The sequence below is a fragment of the Enhydra lutris genome, unplaced genomic scaffold, assembly GCF_002288905.1.
Source record: "Enhydra lutris kenyoni isolate GAN:26980312 unplaced genomic scaffold, ASM228890v2 scaffoldscaffold12, whole genome shotgun sequence".
NCBI lineage: Eukaryota > Metazoa > Chordata > Mammalia > Carnivora > Mustelidae > Enhydra > Enhydra lutris.
In genome coordinates, this window is record NW_019154096.1 from 5,355,643 (window position 1) to 5,378,969 (window position 23,327).

General features: G+C 42.7%; 1 protein-coding gene across 1 annotated transcript in view; it reads left to right on the forward strand.

The window, feature by feature from the left end:
• The window catches only part of LOC111144835 (renalase, FAD dependent amine oxidase), a 246,285-nt gene that overhangs the window by 1,076 nt on the left and 221,882 nt on the right, over window positions 1–23,327 (forward strand). Inside the window, exons 2-4 of the mRNA XM_022499357.1 lie at window positions 496–601; window positions 1,261–1,403; window positions 7,244–7,402. Coding sequence (XP_022355065.1) covers window positions 496–601; window positions 1,261–1,403; window positions 7,244–7,402 — 408 coding nt within the window. The remainder of the gene's footprint in view (window positions 1–495; window positions 602–1,260; window positions 1,404–7,243; window positions 7,403–23,327) is intronic.

Sequence of the window (23,327 nt, forward strand, 5' to 3'; positions counted from 1 at the left end):
TTGTTGTTGTTGTTGTTGTTGTTTTTGATCTTGGCCTGGCCGTGCCTTCCAGGCCATCTGCACAGGTCGAGGATCCCAAAGTGCCCTTGGACCAGGACTCCAAGATCTAGTTGACAGACTCCTTTTTTTCTCACGAAACCCGTTTGCGGGAGTGAAAACATGCTCCCAGTGATTATTCTGACATCTCATGCGTTATTTCGTTGGATGTTCTCCACGCACCCATTCCTGTTGTTTAAATGTGTGAATCCAGGGGCCAGGCACAGCGCTGAACACCGCTGCACCATCCATGTGTCCTCTCTAAAAATACCTCGAAGTGACCAAGTTGTCCTAACGATGGTAGAGGACAAAGTCCAAAACTAAAACAGAAAAGTACAACAAAGTCCTCTTTTAATACAGCCCTAATCTCTTTGGCCTACCCAGGGCTGCATAATTGAGGCGTTCATTGCAGAAGGGTCATTCTGATGCACTAAGATGTTTCTTGTGAATGAATCCAAGGGGGAAGAATGACGACAGCCAGGAGCCCTTATAATCCACAGAGCACGGTTGACTTGGGTGCCCAGTACATCACCTGCACGCCTCACTATGCCAAGCAACACCAAAGGTGAGTTAGTTGGCAGGAATCAATCTTCATGCCCATAGGATGTAAAAAGATAGAAATCATCCATTATTAACAGAGTGACACCTTGCTCCTTGTGATATAGTGAAGATATTATAATAACGTTGTTGATGGCATTAGCCTGAGTAAAGTGGGGAAGCCAGAGTCTGTGCCTCCCAAGGGTGGTCGTGGAGACTGGAAGAGACGCCACATCCAGGGCTCAATTTGAATATGAATTACTGTGCTGTGTTGGCAAAGAGGACAACTAGTCCTGGGGGAACTGCATACCTTTCTATGTTCACTGTAATTTTGAGATATACAAGAAAATAGGCCTTCAGCTAATGTCAGCAAGATTTATAGATTCGCAAAACGTTTCTGTTCTTCACCTGGATGATAGTTTACTGATTTTTTAAGGAAGCTCTGTGCCCCACTTGGGGCTTGAACTCACCACCCCAAGACCAAGAGTCCCCTGCTCTATTGACTGAGCCAGCCAGGTGCCCCTTGAATTGTTTTCTTAACATAAAACATGCGCTGAGTCGATCATATGAAGATTTCTAGTCATTATGTAGAGTGATACTCTCTAAGAATTCTTGGAAGAGAATACAGTATTTTTAAGCTAACTGATAGTGGCATTTAATTATATCATATATATTGATTTATTTCAGTTTTTATGATGACCTGTTAGCTCTTGGCATTTTGAAGCCTCTGACCTCTCCTATTGAAGGGATGGTGATGAAAGAAGGAGACTGTAACTTTGTGGCACCTCAAGGAGTTTCTTCAATTATTAAGCACTACTTGAAAGAATCAGGTGGGGATAGGAGTTTCTCTGCTTTCTTTTACTATTGGCATTTAAAGATAAAAGTTGTAAAAATAATTAAATATGAATACTATAAAGAAAGTTATAAAATAGATGTTCTTCTCTTTACCAATAGCTGATTTTCTTTCTTCCCTAATAATAGTTTTCAATGTATTCTTCTAGAAAGAACTTTATGCATCTGTGTATTGATTTACATGGCTGCCTCTATTTATTTATTCATGTGTGTTTATATTTATTCTTTTTAAGTATACCAATGGGATTATTTTTCATAAACCGACACCTTGTTTGGTCTATTTGTAATAAATCAGTCCCCCCCAATTATCTATCTGTCTGCCTCCTATTGGTTCTGTTTCTCTGGAAAATCCTAATACATCATCATCAACTGAATCATATCTTAGGTCTGTTTTCATAACAACAAATTCAATATGCTTCATTTTTCTCAGTGCCTGTTCAGTGTTATATGATTTCTTTATGAATAAATAAATTCATTGCTTATGTCAGGATTAGCTTTCTGGAAAATATTTAGGTTGTTGGTGGGGTGAGGGGTTGTTTTGGTTTTTGCTAATACCGATATTGCTGCATTGTTTAAGTGTGACACACTTCTTTAGGCCGATCTGTAGGACCAGTTTCTAACAGGACAGTTGCTGTGTCAAATGGTATTGTGAATTTTTAATTGAACTGGGTGGTTCCATCTGCTCCTTTTAAAGAGTATCTCATCAGCGGTAATGAGGAGGCGCCTGGGTGGCTCAGTCAGTTAAGCATCTGATTCTTGGTTTTGGCTCAGGTCATGATCTCAGGGTGGTGAGATGGAGCCCCACTTCCAGCTCAGTGGGGAGTCTGCTTGAGATTCTCTCCCTCTCCCTCTGCCCCTCCCACTCGTGTTCTCTCTCTCTCTAAAATAAGTAAATAAATCTTTTTAAAAAATTTTAAAAAGCAGTGAATGAAAATTTCTCTCTCTGCGCATCTAGGTATTTTATAACTAAAAATTTTAAATTTTTGCCAGTGGGGCAGGTTAAAGCTGGTGTCTTTTTGTGTTCTGATTTGTACTTATGTAATTATGACTGAGTTCATGCATCTTTGTGTTTTTAGTGAGCTCTTTCCACCTTTTTTCTTGAATTTCTTATTTATGACTTTGTCCCTTTTTTATTAGGATTTTCATTTATTCTTTATGTATTTTATGAATGTTTTGAAAATGACCTTTTTTAGAATAGTTGATAAATGATCTTGGATGATAAACGATTTGTTTTTTTTTAAATCTTAATTTTTTAAAGATTTTACTTATTTTTGTGAGAGAAAGAGAGAGAGAAAGAGAGAGCGCGCATGTGCATGAGGCAGCAGGCAGAAGGTGAAACAGATTCCTCGCTGAGCAGGGCACCCAACCCAGAACTCAATCTCAGGCCATGGGAACATGACCTGAGCGGGAGGCAGATGCTTCACTGACTGAGCCCACCAGGAGCCCAACATTTTGTTGTTGTTGTTGTTGTTGTTGTTAAAGATTTTATTTATTTATTTATTTATTTATTTGACAGAGAGAGATCACAGGTAGGCAGAGAGGCAGGCAGAGAGGGGGGAAAGCAAGCTCCCTGCTGAGCAGCGAGCCCGATGTGGGACTCGATCCCAGGACCCCGAGATTATGACCTGAACCGAAGGCAGAGGCTTAACCCACTGAGCCACCTAGGCGCCCCTAATTGTTTTCTTTAAACAGAAGTAAGTTTCTTGATGAATCATAAATTAAGTAAGTTGCCCAATTCAAGATCACTGATGATAGGTGCTGAGACGTTTTGTTCCATAAACTATTTCAAGAATAATTACTGTTTTGATTTTCTTCATCAAGTTTTACTTTTTGAGAACCCCAAGAATCCCTGATAGCAGGCAAGGGAGGGGTCGGTTAGATTCGATATACATACAGCATGGGGACGTAGTAGATGTCATTCTGGTTAGACAGCTTCTCCATCGAGAATTCAGGCAATGATGGTGTATTACTTAGGATTTTCCAGAGAAACAGAGCCAACAGGAGCTAGATATAATAGGATGTGTGTGTGTGTGTATGTGTGTGTGTGTATTTATATAAATATATATAAATATATAAAGTATTTAAATATAATTATATAATATTTAATATATTATAATGTATATAATATATCTAATATGATCATATAACATATAATATATAATGTAAAATATATAATATAATATATATTTATATGTATTATATATAGAAATATATATAATAGGATATATTTGTATATATATGATTTATTATAAAGAATTGGCTCGTGATTAGGGAGGTTGGCAGGTGTCAAGATCTGCAGGATGAATTGGCAAATCCCAATACAAGGGGTAGAAAAACCCCCAACAACCCCTTCTCCCAGTTTGAAGGCTGTCGGTCAGGAAGAATTCTTTCCTTTTGGGGAGGGTCAGTCTTTTTGTTTCATAGGTGCCAATAACTGGATGAGAGCCATGGGCATTAAGTAGGGAGCGTAATCTACCTTACTCATTCTACCAATTTAAATGTTAATCTCATCCAAAATCGTTGTCAAAGACAGAGCCAGAATAATATTTGACCAAATATCTTGGGGGGGACTCCACGACCCAGTCAAGCTAGTGCATAAAATTAGCCCTTACAGAATGTGATAGCATTGGATATTTTGTAGAATGTCACCATCAGCTTCATCTCTTGCCACCATTTAACTTTTAAAAATCTCATTTCCATCATGATTTGACCCAATTTGGATGTGCCTATTTACTGGAAGCCTCAAGTACTTACTAGCTGTATTATATGTCCTGTCCATCCGTCCATGCACGCACACATCCCTTCAGTAAACACTTACTGAGTACTTCCTATATGCCAGATGCTGTGTTAGGTGCTAAGGATACAAAAACCAAGTCCTTGCCCTCTTACATCTGATGTTCTTCTGGCAGAGGAACAGTCCTTGAATACACAGTACCTACATCCTTCTCTTGGTAGGTGTTTGGGAGAATATATATTTTATCTTCCAGTTTTGCTTTGGAAGCTCTTGGGAAAAGAGGTCATATTTAATTATTTGTGACTCACATAGAGTTTAACCTACCGTGTACATGGCATGTAGGTATCATGATATACAAATTTCTGTATCTATTTCTATACATGTATATGTACGTATGTACATTGGAGTATATATTAAATGTATTTAATATAGTTGTGAAATACATTTAATATATATATTAGGTGATTATCAGTTTTAATTTAACCAATTCTTAGTAAAAACCTGTTTATATTTTCCATTTGTACAGCCTCTTGAGACAAGGGTTTTATAGACTTTTTTATCCCTATATAAAATATTATTTACTTCAAAAGGTAATTTTTAAAAAAGATTACATACTACTGGTTGAAAGTTTGGAAGATACAGAAAAATTGCAGGAAAAATGTCACTGTAGATATCAACAATAAGTTCATTTTGTGACCTACTTTCTCCTTTTTTAAAAGATGAATTTTTACATAATCAAGTTCAAGATCTATATAATTTGAGTGTATATAAATGATTTATTTTAATATTATCTTCGTAATACTTAAAGAGTCTTTTTCCCCTGTTTACCCAAATCTGTTGTTACAGAATTTATAGACCTTACTATACTATTTTAAATTTTGTAATTGTGTCCTTTTAAACATCCTTTAAACTTCTGTGAAGTTTTCTCTCCACTACATGATCCACAAGAGTGTTTTCATGTTTCCACAACATAAGTGAGAGAGTTTCTGGAATCGGAGTGACCTGGAACTAACTAACCCCTTCCTAGCTATGTAATAATAGGAAAGTTTAAAAATCTATACCCTGGTTCTTTCATTGGAAGAAATAAGAGTAATCACAGTACCCACTGCAAAGTGTTATCGTGAGGACTGTGGGATAGAACACATTCATTGTCAACCCAAGCAAGTAGTAGGCCAGGTACATAGCAACCTTTTGCTACATGTTGGTTTAAAAAAATAATCTCCTTGATGAAGTTGACCTTGCATAAGAATCAAATTGTTGAGTCATTTCAAAACCATTCTACAGTTTGGAATTGATAAAATTTATAACTCCACAGTCTATTGGATGAACCAGCCCGGTTTTGATTGGACCAGACTTCTAGGAAATTATCTGTGTGGGAAACGACTAATCACGTATGCTTTCAAATGCGTTCCAATCTCTAAAACCAATATTGAGCAGAACAACTTCCGAGAACAGCGGCCTGAGCAGGAGAGATGCTGGTCCAGTAGGTCTGGCTTAGGTCTAGAACGCACCTTTGTACCAGGATGCAAGGTGCCGCCAGTGCTGCCGGCCTGGGGCCCACACTTAAGAGAACCACGGACGTACACCTTGCAGAATACTTTGGGACCCTTGGGATGCATGCCCAGGACATCTGGCTGGGTATGGAGAAGTTCTAGGTCCGTGGACTTCAGTTCCCTGAAACACGCACGCCTGCTCACCACCGCCAGTAACCGTGCACCGCTCTTTCCCACGGCACCCTCAATAAATAGAACCGAGTGAAGGGGAGTGATTCAGGCTGGCCTGGAGCTGGCAGGTGGGAGTTGAAGGGGCCTCAGGGCAAGCAGGCAGGTTGGAGGCTGTTTACTAGCCCTTGTTCCAGTGGATGAACAAAAGGAAGCTAATTGCCTCGAAGAGACAGACCCCTGGGCCTAGTTAGCACCTTGTTCCTTCTAATATATTCGCGTTTGATTTAAAAACCGTGAATGTTCACAGTGTTGCCGCGGGATTCCAGGGACAGTGAAAGCATCTGAGGTCTAGAGACGTGACATGGAGGAAATGAGTGGTTTTGGATGGATAAGACATACCTGACACAGGCAGATATTCCGAATCAATGTCAGAACGACGGCGGAGGGACCTTCTAGGAGAGGAGGATGGAGTCGCCGCAGGAAGGAAGCTTCAGGGCCAGGCGGACATAAGCCAAATGTTGCGTGGCTGGGATGCCGCGGTGTCCCCTGGAAATGATGAATGAGATCTTCCAACGTGCTTTTGTGTCTTGTTCTTTCTTCAGTTCTTGCTTTTCTGTTCCTGAGACTGCATACAAGTAGATTTGTAAAAACAAATCCAAGTTTTCTGGTCGTTGAGATGTGAGGTAAGTGCTTGGTCTCACGGAGACTTAGGGATCCAGGGATATTTTCTTATCTTTTGGTTTATGGTTCCTGATTCATCCTCTTCAACAGGTACTTATGAAATCCCAGTATGTGGCGAGTACTCTACTGTGTATGAGATACGGTCTTCACAGACACAGAGCAGACATGGTTCCTTCCCTGGGGGCTCACAGGTTAATAGGGAAGAAAATATTAGTCAAATAACTACTCAGGTAATTACCAAAATACCTTGGTGATAAAGAGGAAAAATGCGATGAGAGGACATTCTCAACTGTATTTCTCTTCATTCTAATTTTTTTTTTTAAGATTTTATTTATTTGACAGAAATCACAAGTAGGCAGAGAGGCAGGCAGAGAGAGAGGGGGAGGAAGGATCCCTGCTGAGCAGAGAGCCCGATGTGGGGCTGGATCCCAGGACCCTGGGATCATGACCTGAGCTGAAGGCAGAGGCTTTAACCCACTGAGCCACCCACGTGCCCCCTCATTCCAATTCTTAATAAAGGTAAATTGATCCACTAACGAGAGCTTGGATCTCGTTCACAGACACCTTTTTCGGGTTAAGAGGGAAGGAGAGGAATTCCGACCTAATGGGGAAGTGAGCCCCGAGAAGGGCGCCTTCACTGTTCAGTTCCCCTGAATGGATCCAGTCTGTAACTCCTCTCTCTCTGCCTGTTCATACTGGAAACCCTGAGGATGTGAACGTGACCTTGCTTTTGGAACAGGTGCTGATGTCTGCTTCAGACACCGTGTGACTCAGGTCAACCTGCGGAATGACAAGTGGGAAGTCTCCAAGGAAACAGGTCCCCCCGAGCAGTTTGATATCGTCGTCCTCACGATGCCGGTTCCCCAGATTCTGCAGCTCCAAGGTGATATCGCAAACTGTGAGTCCCAGCCTGGCCGTCCACCTCACGGAGTGGGGTTCCTCTCACGGGGTGTGAGCTTAGTGTAACTCTCTCAGGAAACGGCACATTGTGGATTCTATTGATTTGCGTGTTTTAGAAACTGATGCTGTGGCCTTGCCTGTGATGTTAGTCAAGGTTAAACTTAAATCCCCAGAATTTTTTTTAACTGGTTAAATCTTGAACATTGTTCTTACCGCCCTTGCTTTTAAGACATAAATATTTTTGATGAACATGCAGTTGATTGGCCTAAAGGAAGACCAGTCTCTTTGTGTCCATCCTAGAGATAAGGTTTTTATGATACAAGAATTGATCGCATTGGGCACCTGGGTGGCTCAGCTGGTTAAGCATCTGCCTTTGGCTCCGGTCATGATCTCAGGGTCGGTCATGATCCCAGGGTCTTGGGATTGAGCCCCTCATTGGGCTTCCTGCCCAGCGGAAGTCTGCTTCTCCCTCTGCCTGCTGCTCCCCCTGCTTGTGCTCTCTCTCTTTTTCTCTCAAATAAATACATGAAATCTTAAAAAAAAAAAAAAAAAAGAAAATGTTTACCAATGATTGACTTGGTACACTTGAGGGAGGGTAAGTTTCTTTGGGTTTTATCAGCTCAAATCAGAATTGGACCCCATGCAAATAAGCCTGTGTTTAGTTCATTGTAAAGAAGCCACCCTAGCTATAAAGGGTTAAAACAGAACACCCCACAGTAATCCTTTACCACCTGTGGGTCTAAAACAAAGGGATTGTTTATTTATTTGGGAGGGAGGGGGAGTACGAGGGGAGGGGCAGAGGGAGAGGATCTCAAGCTGACTCCCCGCTAAGCGGGGAGCCAAGCAGGGCTCCCTCTCCTGACACTGAGATCCTGACTTGAGCTGAAATCAAGAGTCCAGTGCTCAACAGACTGAGCCACCCAGGTGCCCCTAAAACGCAGGGCTCAAAAACATCTGGTTTCCCTTTGAGTTCTAAATCTCAACGCGGAGCTCAGTATGAGGACTGTTCACGTCTTCTGTGTTTTCCCCGAGAGCCTTAAATAGTGCTTGTGTGATTATTACCCGGTTGCGTCATAGTTCCCCTGCGGAAGACATCCATCTACGTAGCCACGTGCTGCCACCTCGTGGACGCTTTCTGAAGTGCAGGTCCCCTCAGAATTTTAAAACCGGAGCGGACTCTGAAGAAGAGCGCAAAACAGAACACACGTAAAACCGCGACTGTAATTCACGAAACCCCACAGTGTCACAGGGAAATCACCTTAGACCCATAATAACTGAGTAACGTGCTCAGATGTGCTAGTCAGTGACAGGCCTCGCCTTCCTACCAACTGTGAGCAGCCCCGAGCCTTTGCTTTCTTTGCATTTCCTTCTCACCCTGCCCCCCTTTTAAATCACGTCTGCCCTTTTGGATCAATGCAAATACCATCGCTCCCGTGAGAGACTTCCCTGTTGATTACACGTGGTCTGGGTTTTCCCGTATGCACTGCTCTCTCCTCACTTCGCTTTTTACAGAAGACATGGAGCTACTTTTTTTTTTTTTTTTTTTTGGTCAATTACTTGTTACGTTTATTACATTATTTCAGGTGGGAGAACAGGGAATCCTTATAGCCCATGTAGACAACCTCTTATAATTCGTGATTTGCCTTTTGGTTCTATAACTGTGCTGTTCTCTATGTATTAATATCACAGGATTATCTCCCGTGATCCTAAGACATTATTATTATGATTATTTCCATTCTTGGTGCTGAAGGAATAAGCATCTGTTTTATTCCTCAACTTGATTATAAGCTCCTTGTGGTCAGATGACCTTGGAGTCCACTGGTTCTGGCTTGGTTCCCCGTTTGGGTGCTGGGATAAAAGGGTGAACCTTGAGGGTTCAGGATCGGAAGGGACCTCGGGGCTCATTGCTTCTGCCACCCTGACTTTAGAGATGAGGAGTTTCAGATGTGATCTGCCTTCTACAAGATCACACGATTTAGTGGGGACCATGCAGGAGAAAGTGCGGCTGAGGAAAAGGAGGCACCTTTCAAATATTATTGTCTTGATTTCGTGTTTCCTATACATTTATTTACTTATTTATTTAAAAAGATTTATTTATTTTAGAGAGGGGGGCAGAGGGAGGAGGAGAGAGAGAATCCTCAACAGACTCCCCGCTGAGCAGGGAGCCCAACATGGGGCTCTATCCCAAGACCCCGAGATCGTGACGTGGGCCAAAAGCAGGAGTCAGACGGTTAACCGATTAATCCACCCAGGCGCCCCCATGCTTCCGACACATTTAAATACAACTCTTCATTGGGCTGTCATAGGGCATCTGGGTCTGAATCCACATACCGGACTTCCTGTTGGAGTTCTTGCCTCCTCCTGCTAGGAGCGTAGCAGAGGCAGTGGAGAGATTGTGGGGTGAACAGTGTAGAATACAGCGGGTGGGACATGGTGAGCGACGGTCAGACTTGAGAACCCTGGAAGGTTCCGCTCCCTGTGCGATACTGCCTCCCACACGCCTAGATGGAAGGAACGCGTGCATTACAGTCTCCTGATGGATTTGTGTCCTTACTGGTTTGGTACGCTCTCTCACATCCTTAACACCAGGAGGGTAATTTGTTTTCTTGAGACAGGAAGGAATGAACACACGAACCAGGTCAGGTACCGGCGTGTCAGGGAGTACCCCACTCCCCCCTGTAACTCACTCCTGCTCCCACCACATGACTGCACTGTGTTCATCTGAGCAGAAACATGGTCAGTTAGCCCCAGAGGGGAAAACATGCGAGTCCTCCCCTGCCTTGACCCACGAAACACTGCTAGTTTTAGACCAAAGGCCTCAAGCTGCTGAACATTACTTCAAGAGGCAAATGAATGAAAGCAAAAGGTCCACATGCAGCCCATCGGAAGGGTCACTAAGAGGAAGCTGAGGGGGAGGCAGGGACATCTGTAGAGTGGGTCTCCTCCCTTCAGGAATCCCAGTCTGTTCCGGGCTCTTGGAATGAACCATACGTTCTTCCTGCATTTTTTCCTAAAGCTCCCTTTGCCTGCCATACTCGGACATGGGCTCTGTCTCCTTCCTTCAGGATCCAGCCCCTCCACCAAAGAGTTCCCTGGGCTTCTCTGACAGCTCTGCTCTTCAGGGGAAGCACCTTGGACACTTCTCCAGCACTGCGTCTTTACATTTAGCTCCTGGCGTTGGCTCCTCTGCAGAGGACAGTTCAGGGCACTGACGGAGGGAGCCAGAGTTTGTAACCCAACCATGCTGCTCACAGTCTGGGTGATCTGGGGCAAGCTACTCAACCTCTCTGAGCTTGTGTACAAAATGAGGACAAATCACATGATTGACACATGGGATCATAGCAAAGACTCCGTGAGATACTCTGAGTACAGACCTTGTCAGGGCGTTGGACACATAGTAAGCACATTGCTTTTATTAATACTCTTGGTGACTTTTTAATGTTTGTGACTTCTTTACCATTAGGGAAAAGGTCTGGGCATCTGTTTAAGGGGTGGAATGCTTAGTGTTGGGGATTAAGGCAGCCAGAAAAATCCCCTGTATCAGTAAGGATACTGGAAACACAGCGGGGAACATTTTGCTCTTGTGCAAAACAGTGGCATATTTGGATCCAAAACTGTGTGGTCCCTTCGCCTTAGAGTCTACAACACTGAGGTGCAAGGAATGTCTGTTTCTTCGTCGCTCTAAGTTTACAAATTACTCTCTCCTCCTACCTGGTACAAAACCCTCCCTTGTCCTCATTAGGGTATCTTCCTTTCCCTTTGGGGTCACATGGGAATTCCAGGCTTCCATAGTGCCAGGGAACTGGGGGTGGGGGGCATGGCTCCCAAGTGCACAAGGTTGCCAGCATTATTGGCGCTCCTCTGCTCTGTCGGCTTGGGCCTAGCCCGGTCCTCGGACATCGCTCAGCCTGGCAGAACTCACGGACATCTCAGGGGACAGCCATGCACCGACCCAGAAGCCTTTCCACTGCCCTGCAGGCCTAGACACATGCTCCTTGTGAATTCTGCTGCAAGTTGCCTCCCAGGCAGAGCACGCGAGTGGGAGCCAGGTCTCTACCCTGACAGGAACCCCCCGAAACTCCTCCCTTTTAGACATTTCACGTCCAGCCCCTGCCTTTCCATTTTCAGGGATCCACCACCTTGACCCACTTTACAATCCTGCAACAGAAAGACGCTTTACTTCCTTCTGACTGCGTGTGGGGTGAGGGTGGGGTCGTCCCCACTTTTAGAAACACACCACTGAGCATCTCTTTTCTAGACTGGAGGGTGGGGACAAGAGAGTTGGTTTTCCCTAAATTACTTATCTTGGTAAATTCTCGAATTTCTGGTTGCTGTGTGATAGAAAAGCTGGAACAACAACGAAGCTGCAGGAGGTCTCAAGAAGGCACACTGTAATAACAGAAGGGTTGCGCGTGTACGTGACTAGAGGCTAGCAGAAGGAAATGGGGAGAACATGGAATTGCTCTTAAAATTCTAGAATACAACCACCAAAGGAGCAGCAGCAACCTGGAAGCCTTAAAGTCAATAATTTCAGATGAAGGACATGCACTCTAATTCATCGTAGGGAAGTTTGCCCTCCGACAAAATATTATCTGTTTGACTGAGTCTAAAGGAAATGCTTACTTTGCTTCTATTTTAAAAATTATAACTCGTTTGCCCAAAATGTAATAGTTTAAGATTTTCAGTAGACTCACAGATGGGAGGTTTTTGATGAACTGTTAAAGGTCTTGGAGCACTGCATCAAAAACTAATGATATATTGTGTGGTGACTAACATCACACAATTAAAAAAAAAAAAGAATTTGAATATACAAAATTTAAAAAATTTTAAAAATTGTCGAATTATTGTAAAAAAAAATTAAGATCTTGGGGGTCCATTTCTAAATTTGTAAAGATGTCCCAGAGAATATCTGCTTTTTCAGTAGTTACCTGTGTGCGTCCCTTTTCTCCACATCGGTGCCCTAACAAGCAAGCAGGCAGAACTCCTCATGCTGTCTCACACTCTCTTCTCCTGTCCAGCCCCTGCCTTCAGATACCCTGACTGGTGCACTTCAGGTTTATGGAATTGCTCAGGATCTATTTTTAATATATCTATTAGTATCGCTAACATCTCTGTTCTTTGGATTCACCTTGATGTGTTAAACCAGTTTGATCGACATGGAGGTTTCCAGTTTCATAAAGTTTTGCTCACAGAATGCTCACAGTGTTGTTAAGTGCAAATATGAAACAAAGATTTTCTCCACTAAATTCCTTTCCTCATGGAAACAGTTAATTTTAACATAGAGTAGAGTTAGGCCCTGTTGACGATTTTTGTTCTAAGTTTTCTTGGCTAATCTATGTTTTATTTCTCTGTGCTTTAGAATCAGGTTTCATTAAAAACTCCAGTTAGAATACTGACTTGAGGGGCGCCTGGGTGGCTCAGTGGGTTAAAGCCTCTGCCTTCGGCTCAGGTCATGATCCCAGGATCCTGGGATCGAGCCCCGCATCGGGCTCTCTGCTCAGCAGGGAGCCTGCTTCCCTTCCTCTCTCTGCCTGCCTCTCTGCCTACCTGTGATCTCTGTCTGTCAAATAGATAAATAAAATCTTTAAAAAAAAAAAAAAAGAATACTGACTTGAATTACACTGAACGTAAGCATTAATTTAGGGGAGAAAGGACACTGTTACAATAGTGCATCTTTCTACCCAAAAGAACACAAAAAAACAAAAACAGCAACACCAAAAACAAAACAGTTCTCTAGGAATTTTTATGCCCTTCGGTATAATTTGGTAGCTTTTATTTTAAGATCTTATATATTTCTTATTAGGATTATTATGAAATCTCTTATGATGTCTGTGGAGATTGTGAAGAATGTCACTTTTGTTTTATGTTTACTTAGGCATTTTCAGAGAAAACCACCTAGTTGTTTTTAAATCCATCATGAAAGGTCTGTTTCTTTTGATAGTGGAGTTAAACCCTTTTACGTTTATTGGGGTAAATAGCCTGTTACTTTTATCTTTTCCATTGATGTCTGTTATTTATTTTAGTGTAGTTTTCCCCCCCATTTTCTTCTTTTCACCAACTTTATCTAGTGTCTCTTTTTCCTTTTCTCATGCCATTTATTTATAGGATCTACAGTTCTTTGTCATTCTATGAATGCTTATCCTTTTATCCTTTACAAACATGTTTAAACCTGTTTCATCTCCCTCCTATTCCTTTCCACTTTATTCCACAAAAAATTTTTGAATGCCTACTGTATTAGATGTTGTTGGTAATCCTTTCCTTCTCCCAGAATATTTTTTTAATCACTTTATATGAAAAAGCTGATGAGTAATCTGAAAACAAAAGAAACAATCAGAGGTTGAACCATTAATTAATTCCCTGCACTGTCCTCTCTTCCCACTTCCCAGAGATAATTGATGTTAGTGGTGTGGTGAGTGCCCTTCCACACCTTGCTCTGGCATAGAGTGCCTTCTAAATGTATTGTTTTGAAATTGGCTCTTTATTTTTTTTTAAAAGATTTTATTTATTGGGGTGCCTGGGTGGCTCAGTGGATTAAGCCTCTGCCTCCAGCTCAGGTCATGATCTCAGGGTCCTGGGATCGAGCCCCACATCGGGCTCTCTGCTCGGCGGGGAGCCTGCTTCCCCCTTTCTCTCTGCCTGCTGCTCTGCCTAGTCGTGATCTCTCTCTCTCTCTCTGCATCAAATAAATAAAATCTTTAAAAAAAAAAGATTTTATTTATTTATTTGACAGACAGAGATCACAAGTAGGCAGAGAGGGAGGAGGAAGCAGGCTCCCTGCAGAGCAGAGAGCCTGATGTGAGGCTCAATACCACGACCCTGAGATCATGACCTGAGCAGAGGCTTTAACCCACTGAGCCACCCAGGAGCCCCTGAAATTGGCTCTTTAAATTGACTTTTCTTCAGGGTCATCTGACTTTGATTTCAGCTCAGGCCGTGATCTCAGGGTCCTGAGATTAAGCCCCATGTTGGGCTCTGCACTCAGCAGGAAGTCTGCTTGAGAGTGTCTCTTTCCCTCTTCCTCTGCTGCTCCCGACCTACTTGTGTGCATACTCTCACACTCTCTCTCTCTCAAAATAAATAAATAAAATATTTTTAAAAACTTGACATTTCTTCAGATAAATACATCTTATCTATTTCTATTAAATGGCTGCATAATCTTCTGTACTTTGGAAGTTAGTTTTCATCCCTTATTGTATGTTGACGGACATTCATGTGCTTTCTAGTTTTTTTCTATTTATTCCTATTTATTGCTAGATTGAGTGACAAAGTGCCAGCATTGGAATTTTGGGCTCAAAAGATCTGTATGTTTTAACAGATATTGCCATATCACTTTCTGAAAGTAATATACTTCCTAAAAATTTTAAAATGATATGCATTCTTAATGTTTGAGAATGTTTGCTTTTCCATATACTCTTAGCAGTAGATATTTTTTAATTTATCTTTTAAGATTTCTGCCATAGTGATAAGTGAAAACAGGTACATTTTTGTTTTAATTTGCATTTCCCTTGACTGAAAATGAAATTGAGCCTCTTTTCATGTGTGTTGGTCATTTGGATTCCCCTCGTGTGAATATGCAAGACTCTTTTGCTTACTTTTCTAGTGGCCTCTTTGTCTCTTAGGAGCATTTCATATGTAAAAGATATTAATATTTTTCATATAGTATCACAAATATTTTCCAGACTATCATTTATTTGTCTCTTGCTTTTTTTAAAACGTCATTTGCCATAGTAATTTCTTAAGATAATTATTTGGTTAGCATGTTTATCTTGCATGGCTGCTGGATTTCCCAACTTGCTTCTCATTTCCCTCACTCCGAAGTCTTGTAAATATCCTAAATAGTATTTTAATACTTTTAATTCTCATGCTTTACATTTAAATCTTTATCTGTAATATGTGTTTTATAAAGTATGAGATAGTGATCTGGCTTTGTGGGGTTCCCTCCCCCCCATAGGAATACCGATTTAATCAACATCGTAAAATTTATTTTTCCCACTAAATTGAAATTCCTTATTTGCCATATGTTAAGTTCCACATATACTTACATTTGTTTTTGGATATCTGTTTTGTTCCGTTTTATTCCTGTGCCAATGCCATCGCTATTTGACTTATAGTCACTTTGTAGTTATAAGTTGTTTTTAGGGAGTCTGAGTCGAATGTGTGGGGTGTAAGCGTGAGAAAGCTTGATTCTTTTCTGGAATGGCCTTCAGACTCTCTGGTGTGAACTCCAGGTCTTTCCACAGAGTTAGGGTCTGAATGGAGTCTTGGTCACTGGCAACAACTTTCTAGCCACCTTTGGCTTTGGAAGAGTCTAATGTTGGCTTTTAAGGCTTGGTTGTGGTTATTTTAGTCTTGACTCTGAGCTCATTTGCTCCATCCCTAATGCAAAGTAGACCTGTCTGGTACCAAGGGATGCTGGCGGAGTGGCTCTGGGGTCTGATTTTGAATATCCGCCCACTCCTCTCTTCAGACTGTCCCGTGACTGGCTGCTTGATGCTGGGAGGGAGTCGGCCTTGACTTCCCTGGAGTTCATCCTGTAGTCTGACCCTTAGGGGATGGGTCTACATGTAGACAAGGTGGGGTGTGTTTTCTTGGCCCAGAGGGCGGTTTCTGCTTCATACTGAATATTTCCAGGGCTGTTTCCCCGCGTCTAGAGGCACCTGCCAAGCTTCATCTCAGTCCCTGTGGGGTCTGCCTTTCAGCACGTACCTGGTTAGAAAACAAAGCCTCAACTTCTTGGAACTCCCTCTCCAGGAGTGTTTCTGGATCATTCTCTGGGGGGCTTCCAGGATTTGGAGGTTGAGCTTCTCTCCGGGAATACTGGCATTCCCATAAAGCTGAGCTTTGGCATTTCACATCCTGTTGGAATTTTCTCTTTATATTGACCAGACAGTGGGGCTCACAGGAGCAAGGCCAAGTCTTACTGGCGAGTTCTCAGAATTCGCTGAGAGCAGTTGGCTAGGTCCTTTTCTTGGTGACCTCTGGAACTTCAAATGTAGGATCATGAGTGCTCTTTGTCCCAGCTTCACAGAGCGCCGGGGAGAACTGCTATTGCAGTTTTCACACTTGGAAGGCAGGAATTTCCTTCCCACACTTTTATGACTGTATTCCAATTTCATCATAACCATGCGCCTGTTGGGAAAGTTGACTTGTTGGCCCCCCCTCTGCCCTACGTTAGCCTCCTGTTCATCTTCCCAACTTGCAGCAAAACTGCTTCCTCAGGAGTGTCTTCCTGACCTCTAGGCCATTTCTCCTACCATACGTAATCCCAGTTTTCTGTGCCTGGTATGCTTAGCACTCCCTACAGCTGCCCTTAATTAATGGCTCAATCCACTGTGTGACATGTGTCTTCCCTGGAAGAATGGAAAGGACACGAAGACAAGAACTGGTTCCAACTCACCTTGTCCTGCTTTCCCAGGATCCCGTCGCCTGTGGCTGGCCCTCAGGCTCTGTTTACTGAATGAATGACGGGCACGATCTGAAGTAAGTCTTGCAGAACAGGCAGGGGACAGGAAGGGAATGCTTTGGAGAAGAAAAAAGGTCTTAGCAAAAAGCTGGAAGTAGCTTATCTTATATTTTGGGGACTGAAAATGGACTGGCTTGGTGGGAGAGAAGGCTTTGGGGTGGGAAAGTTAGGGAGATAAAGCTGGAAATGTGGTTTTGGGGCAGAATTGGTGAGCCTCGGATGTGGACATCCATTGAACAGAAGTCCTAGTTCATCAGAAATACAGATTCTACCTTTAAAACCTGACTGGGCACATTGAGTTGGTAAATAAATTTACCTAACTGGACCGAGAGGAAGGAAATCCTTGCGGGACTTTGGGGAATGTTGTCCAAAAGGCTTTTCATCTGAACAGACTCTCTGTCCTTAAATAGACACTTAGCACTTCAGTAAACCAAACTGGAAAAATATGTAATCTCAGAACCTATCGTGTACTATAGAATAAAAGGATGAATATTGCTCACTATAAACACCCTCAATCTCCTTCCCACGACTACTAGAATCTCCCATTATCTTTGATGGAAAAATGAGAACCAATTCTTTTCTGCTAAAAGAAGTTTAAATTCCTCATTTTTCTTTGACATTTTGGTGAAGAGATTTTGCTTAAAAGCGCAAGAAACAAAGGTCCTCTCTTCATCAGGTAACATGCTTCATTGCTTTTTCCGGCAGACCGTCTCCATAGCAGGGGAGATAATTCAGTTTCGAAACGTCTCAGATATTAACGGCTCTGTTGGGCTGCCTGCAAGCTTATAAACTGAGATCTCCATTTTTAGAAAAACCATTATTACTATTAAATTCCCTTTATTTGTCATGTCTCGATCTTCACCTTTTATATCTCCCTCATCTACTTGTCTTTATTATTATTTGCATAGTATTGGAGAGTGAGCATTGGTTCTGGTTGATGTCTCCTTCTCTTAGTAGCCAAGAGACAGCCCAAGCTGATCTTTGCCTTCCTGCAGAAACCCAGCAGTCAGTGGAAATGTCAGAGTCCTGTCCCCATCGTGGGGTCTAGAGCAATTTGGTACCACTCCCTGTGCTGATTGCCCAATCAGGTCCTGGCGGGACAGAGCAAGCATCTCTCCTTCCATACCTGCCACTCTGGGGACTGACTGCTGGAGTTGGAGGGAAGAGTAAGAGGGCATCTGGAAGGATCTGGAAGATGAAGAGAACTGGTATCAAAAGCAGTTCATACTTACTGTATCAAACACTTCACCCTCACTGTTCTTCCCTCATTCTTCACAATTGCCTCGTAAGTGTTTTACTCCCATTTTACAGTAGAGGAAAGTGAGACTCCAAGAGGTTACATTAACCTGTCTGAGGTCCCGGAGGTCACAGAGCTGTTGGGTGGCCATCTGGAATCCAGTCTTCTCCAGGCTCTGGTGATGGAGGCCATGTACCTTTGGCTGCTGTCCCCAGCACCATTGTGTGTGATCTCCCCATGCTTGATATAAATGCATCAATGAGGTTAATATTTGGGCCCTTTGTTCCTGGACACGTGCTGTTGAGAGCTGTGTGATGTCTGAAATGCGCTGACCAGGTTGCTAGTTGAGCTCAAGAAAAGATCCCTTCCTAACTCTGCCTTCCTGACTGGGCACTTCCTTTAGGACTGGGAACTCTCCTTTCCATTCGGAGTTCTTCGAAAACAGAAAGGCCTTAAAAAGAAAAGCCACAGCTAGATATGCGGTGAGATGAAAGAGCTGAGAGCTGTAACTTATTGAATTGTGTCGTTATCACGGACTTGGCCACCAAGTGACTTGAATGAGACTTTTTCCCTTCTGGGCTGACACAGGCCTTTGGAGGAGACAAGAAATTTGAGAACTGAGATTTTTTGCTTTCTAGCAGAAATCTCTGAAGATTCAGACAAAATGTGCTACACACAAAGAAGAAAGCATTACGGCCATCAACTCCTAATTTGGAAGTAAGGAGCTGTAAACATTAACATTGAAAGAGAGGAAGGGAAAGATGGCAGTGGTGTAGTACCAACCTTCTGCATGGATACACTCTCTCCCGAACGTGTTTTCTTTTGCACAAACGGATCCCATTTAAGAAGTTTCTTATTCGTTGGACCAGATTTACAAGACAGGGCTCTGCGCTGACTGGATGTTTGGATCCTCTCTCATTCTTCTGAAGCGTGATTTCCAGAGTCTGACATTTTCTCATTTTGACATGAATTTTTGCTGCTAGAAAACAGCGAGAGAGATCCTCTAAAAGAGCATTTCATGTTTACCAGTGTAGAAGTCTCTTGGTTTGAGGAAACTGTCTGATTGTTGGTCTCTGCTAACACTTCCTCTATGATGTAATAGTCAAGGAAAACCACTCTAGCCAAAGCAGAGTTTGCTTTTCATTCCTCTGAGTTGTTAGATTTTTTTTTTTTTTTTTGCATCTTATACTTCTATTTGCCACAGGCCAATGAGATGATATTTTATTTCAAGAAGGAAAATTAAAATCCAGTTTTATTTGTTAAAAAAGGAGAGTTGTAGTCTTTTATTTAGATGTTGAAATCAGGGTTATCATTGTACAGATATTTGCTTGAACTCTCACTATGTGCTAGAAACTGGGTGCTTCAAATACAGCAGTGAACCGAACAATAAAAGCGGCCAGGAACTCTTGCTCCAGTGGAAGGAGACAGAATATCTTATAATATTCTATTCCAGGGGGAGGAGGAGAAATAAAGAAATATCTAGGAGAGGTAATAGTAAGTGCTGGGGAAAGAAAATGAAGCAGGATAGGGAGAACAAAACACGATAAGGAATACTGTTGTACGCAGGGGGAACAGCTCTATGACAATGGGAGTTTCAAGCAGCCGAGAACTGAAGGTGGTGACAGTGGGAGCCACAGCGGTATCTGGAGGGATATCCAAGCAGAAACGGCCTCATATGGTAAAGGACGAAGAATGAGCAGTCTCTCAAGGAGGCCCGTGTGGCTGGTGAAGAGTCACATGGAGCGCCAGTGGCGGAAGACGAGGGCGGACAGGAAGCAAGGCCTAGCTGTGGAGGGCTTTGTCCTCCGATGAAGACATTGGCTTTTACTCCACAAGAGCTGGAAGGCATTTCGTGATCTGACTTAGATTAAGGAGGCATTCTCCTGCCGTTGTGTGGAAGTAAGACTGTAAGAAGACTGGCTTGACCAGACGGACTGATACTATAAAAATACAGGCCAGAAATGCAGGCGGCTTGGGCTATAGCATGTTGGGGGTGTGTCCCAGGGTGGTGCAATCCACTTGTACAAGAATCTCTAGTTTTTGCATTAGTTTTCCATGATACTGGATCTCAAGGGTCCAGAGAGTTAGAAAAATCACACACTCGTTGACGGTGCCAAGAAAGTGTTCAAAGAAAGAAAAAGTAGTCAGCTATGAGAAATGCTGCCTCCAGTTTCATTTAAGAATTGGCTATTGGATTTAGGAATATGACAGGGCAGGGGTGATGCTCCTCTCTGGGTACTAAAAATGAAAAACAGATTGAAGAAGGCTTGAGAAAAAACAGGAAGAGAAGACACTGAGATTGTAGGTTTAGACTGGTGTTTGTCAATCTTATTTTAATAATTACCTCCCTAAGGAGCTTTTTTAGACATTTTTTTCCTAATTGTTCTTCCCTCTCCCTGATGAAATTCAGATATCACTGATAGGCTTTATGTTTGTTATATATTGTATGTATATGTACTTGTTTTATGCATAGAAAGAGTAAGAATTTCTCACCCTGCAAGAGTCGGTTTTTGTCCATTGAGGGCAGTATCACCCCTATTGGGAATGGAATGATTTAGAAAATTCTTTAGAGGAGTTTTCCTGTTGTGGGGGGGTGAAGTGGGGTTGTGGGGAGGTGAGGAATTGGGCTGGAGGCTAGAGAAGGAGGCTGGGTCATATCTTTATTTTGTATTTTTAAGATGGGATATATTATAACGTGTTTGTGTGCAGATGGGAAGAATCTAGTAGAATGGAGGAAACCTGATGAAGAACGAGGTTGGACAGGTCTGTAACCCAGAGTTTTGAGTAGGAGCTAGCCCAAGGGGCCTTCGCTAACAGCCTGACGGATCTCCCGATAGAGCAGGTATAGACGTGAAGCTGCAGAATACAGGGGCTGCTAGGTTGTGGTCCCTGGAGGTAAGCCTGTGGACGTCCTCCTCTGGTTGTTGTGTTTTCTCAGTAAAACAAGAAGCCAGGTCATCGGCTGAGATGGGGGAGGGGCAGGAGATTCAAAGGTTTAAAGGGAGAGCAGAGGAGTCATAGTGTCTTTTGGGGAGTGAACCAAGTAGAACATAGTAGGCTAGCTAAGTAGTGCTAAGAGCTACTCGAAGTCCGTGGTTACCAGTCAGTATGTTTTTCATGTTCTCCCCTAACTGCGTTCGAGATTTTAAATATTTAGACAATGAATACATAAATGAAGTGAGTTAATATTAACTTTATGCTGCATGCTATGTAAGTTTTTTTTTTTTTAGTTTAGCACTTATATAAAGATTTTATTTCTTTATTTTTTTTATTTAGGGAGAGAGTGAGTGTGAGTGGGGGCAGGGGAGTACAGGGAAGGACAGAGGGAGAGAGATGCATAGTGTGGAGCCCTACGTGGGGCTCGATCTCACAGCCCTGAGATCATGACCTGAGCTGAAATCAGAGAGTTGGAAGCTTCACCCATTCACCCACTGAGCCACCCAGGTGTCATGTACCACCTAGATGTTTTCAATTGCGATATTTTATGCTTGCTTTTGTTAAAATTAAGGACTTCAGATAAGAACACAGAATCGCACACCCTAGTTCAGTTCTTCTGATCCAAGTAACTGAAATGAATGTGGATTTTTAGTGCTTTTTTGTGGTTCATGCTGCTGTTGAATATGGGAAGAGGAGGTAAAAATGATCTATCATTTTGAATCTTTCTCTATATATGTTATTTTTGTTGAAAAGGAAACTAGAAGTACGTGGTAGTTTATTTGAGGACCTGGTAGTCATTCCCTAGAAATATCTCTAATTCTGAACTGTGCCTCTTCATTCATCCGTTAATTCGTTCCCCACGGATTTTTCTCAGCCTCTCCTTTCTCATCAGGCCCAAAAGGACTGATAAGAAAACTGAATCTAACACGATGCCTACCCGGAAGTACCTTACAGGCATCTCACATTGTCCTCCCTTTAGAAGTGTCTGCCCTTTGCTTCAGGGTATCTAAAGTTAGGCTCACGCTAACACGCGTCAAGAGCATGATTCCTACGCAGTACCACACCGATGTGCACCGATGAAGAGAAAACGTTGTGAAATTTGTAAAATAAATTCAAACACCTTCGTCAATTCCATCCATTGATATAAAATCTTGCCGGCAGATGCTCTGCTCTTCCAACAGGAAGCAGTGTGCTCACAGAGACTGCATTGTCATGCAATCAACGGTGTGTTTCACAGAATCTTAGCCAGATGATTAATTTTTCAGGAATTACTAATTTCTTAAAGTTGGTACACGTCCCTTGTTCAGGACCGGTTGGTGCCGGGAAGAGCTCGCAGCCCGCAGTCCGTCCTTCCGCCCAGGGCCAGGTGTGGCGCTCCCGGCTGCAGGACACACAGAGGAACAGCAGGGGGCAGTGTTTAAATGCTGTTCGGAAAGCCGGCGCCCCAGGCCTCCGACGATTCAGAACACTTCCCTGCGATGATTGCAAATGCATCCCGGGATTATATTTTTCTTTTATATTGCTGTGTGTCATGCTTTGTTTGCCAAACAGAATATAGAAAATGAATAGGCAGTTTTCTGGCACAGTTCTCAGTAGATAAATTGTCAGAACGAACTCCATTGCTTAAGGAAAGCATAAACACAGTTCAGTCACTGGATGTGGCCGTGGGGACGTCGGCTGTTGCTGTGGGAAATTTGGGTTTGGCCAAAGTGGTATTTTCTTTGAAAATTCTGTGAGATCCCGGTTCTGTTTTCATGATACTTATACTCCACCCCCGAAAAGAGCAAGCTCTCAGGTTACTGAGGCTTCACTTGTATACATGTGGCCGCCCGTATCGGACAGAATTGTGAATTTATTTTGCCGTGACTTGTAAGTTATAGGTAGCATTTGAGTGAAAGGAAACTAAGCTGGGGCGCCTGGCTGGCTCAGTCTGTGGAGTGAGTGACTCCGAACTCGGGGTCGTCGGTTCGAACCCCATGTTGGGCATAGAGATTACATAGGAAAATAAAGAAGAGAAAACTAAACTTTTGATTCACTTTCATGGAGAATCTTTTCCATACAGCATATACAAGAGTGTATTTAAGCCATCCCCCAAATACACATGTGTGTGTGTGTTCGTGTGTGTATGTGCGCGCATATGTGTGTCGTTCCTCTTCATTGTCCCTTACGTTTTAGGGTAACGCCACTCTTGGTGATTGGAATCCTTACATGATAATACGCTGGTGGGAAAGCTCTGTGAGCATAGTCATCATTATGGGGCAGTAGATACATGAAGATATCGTTCAT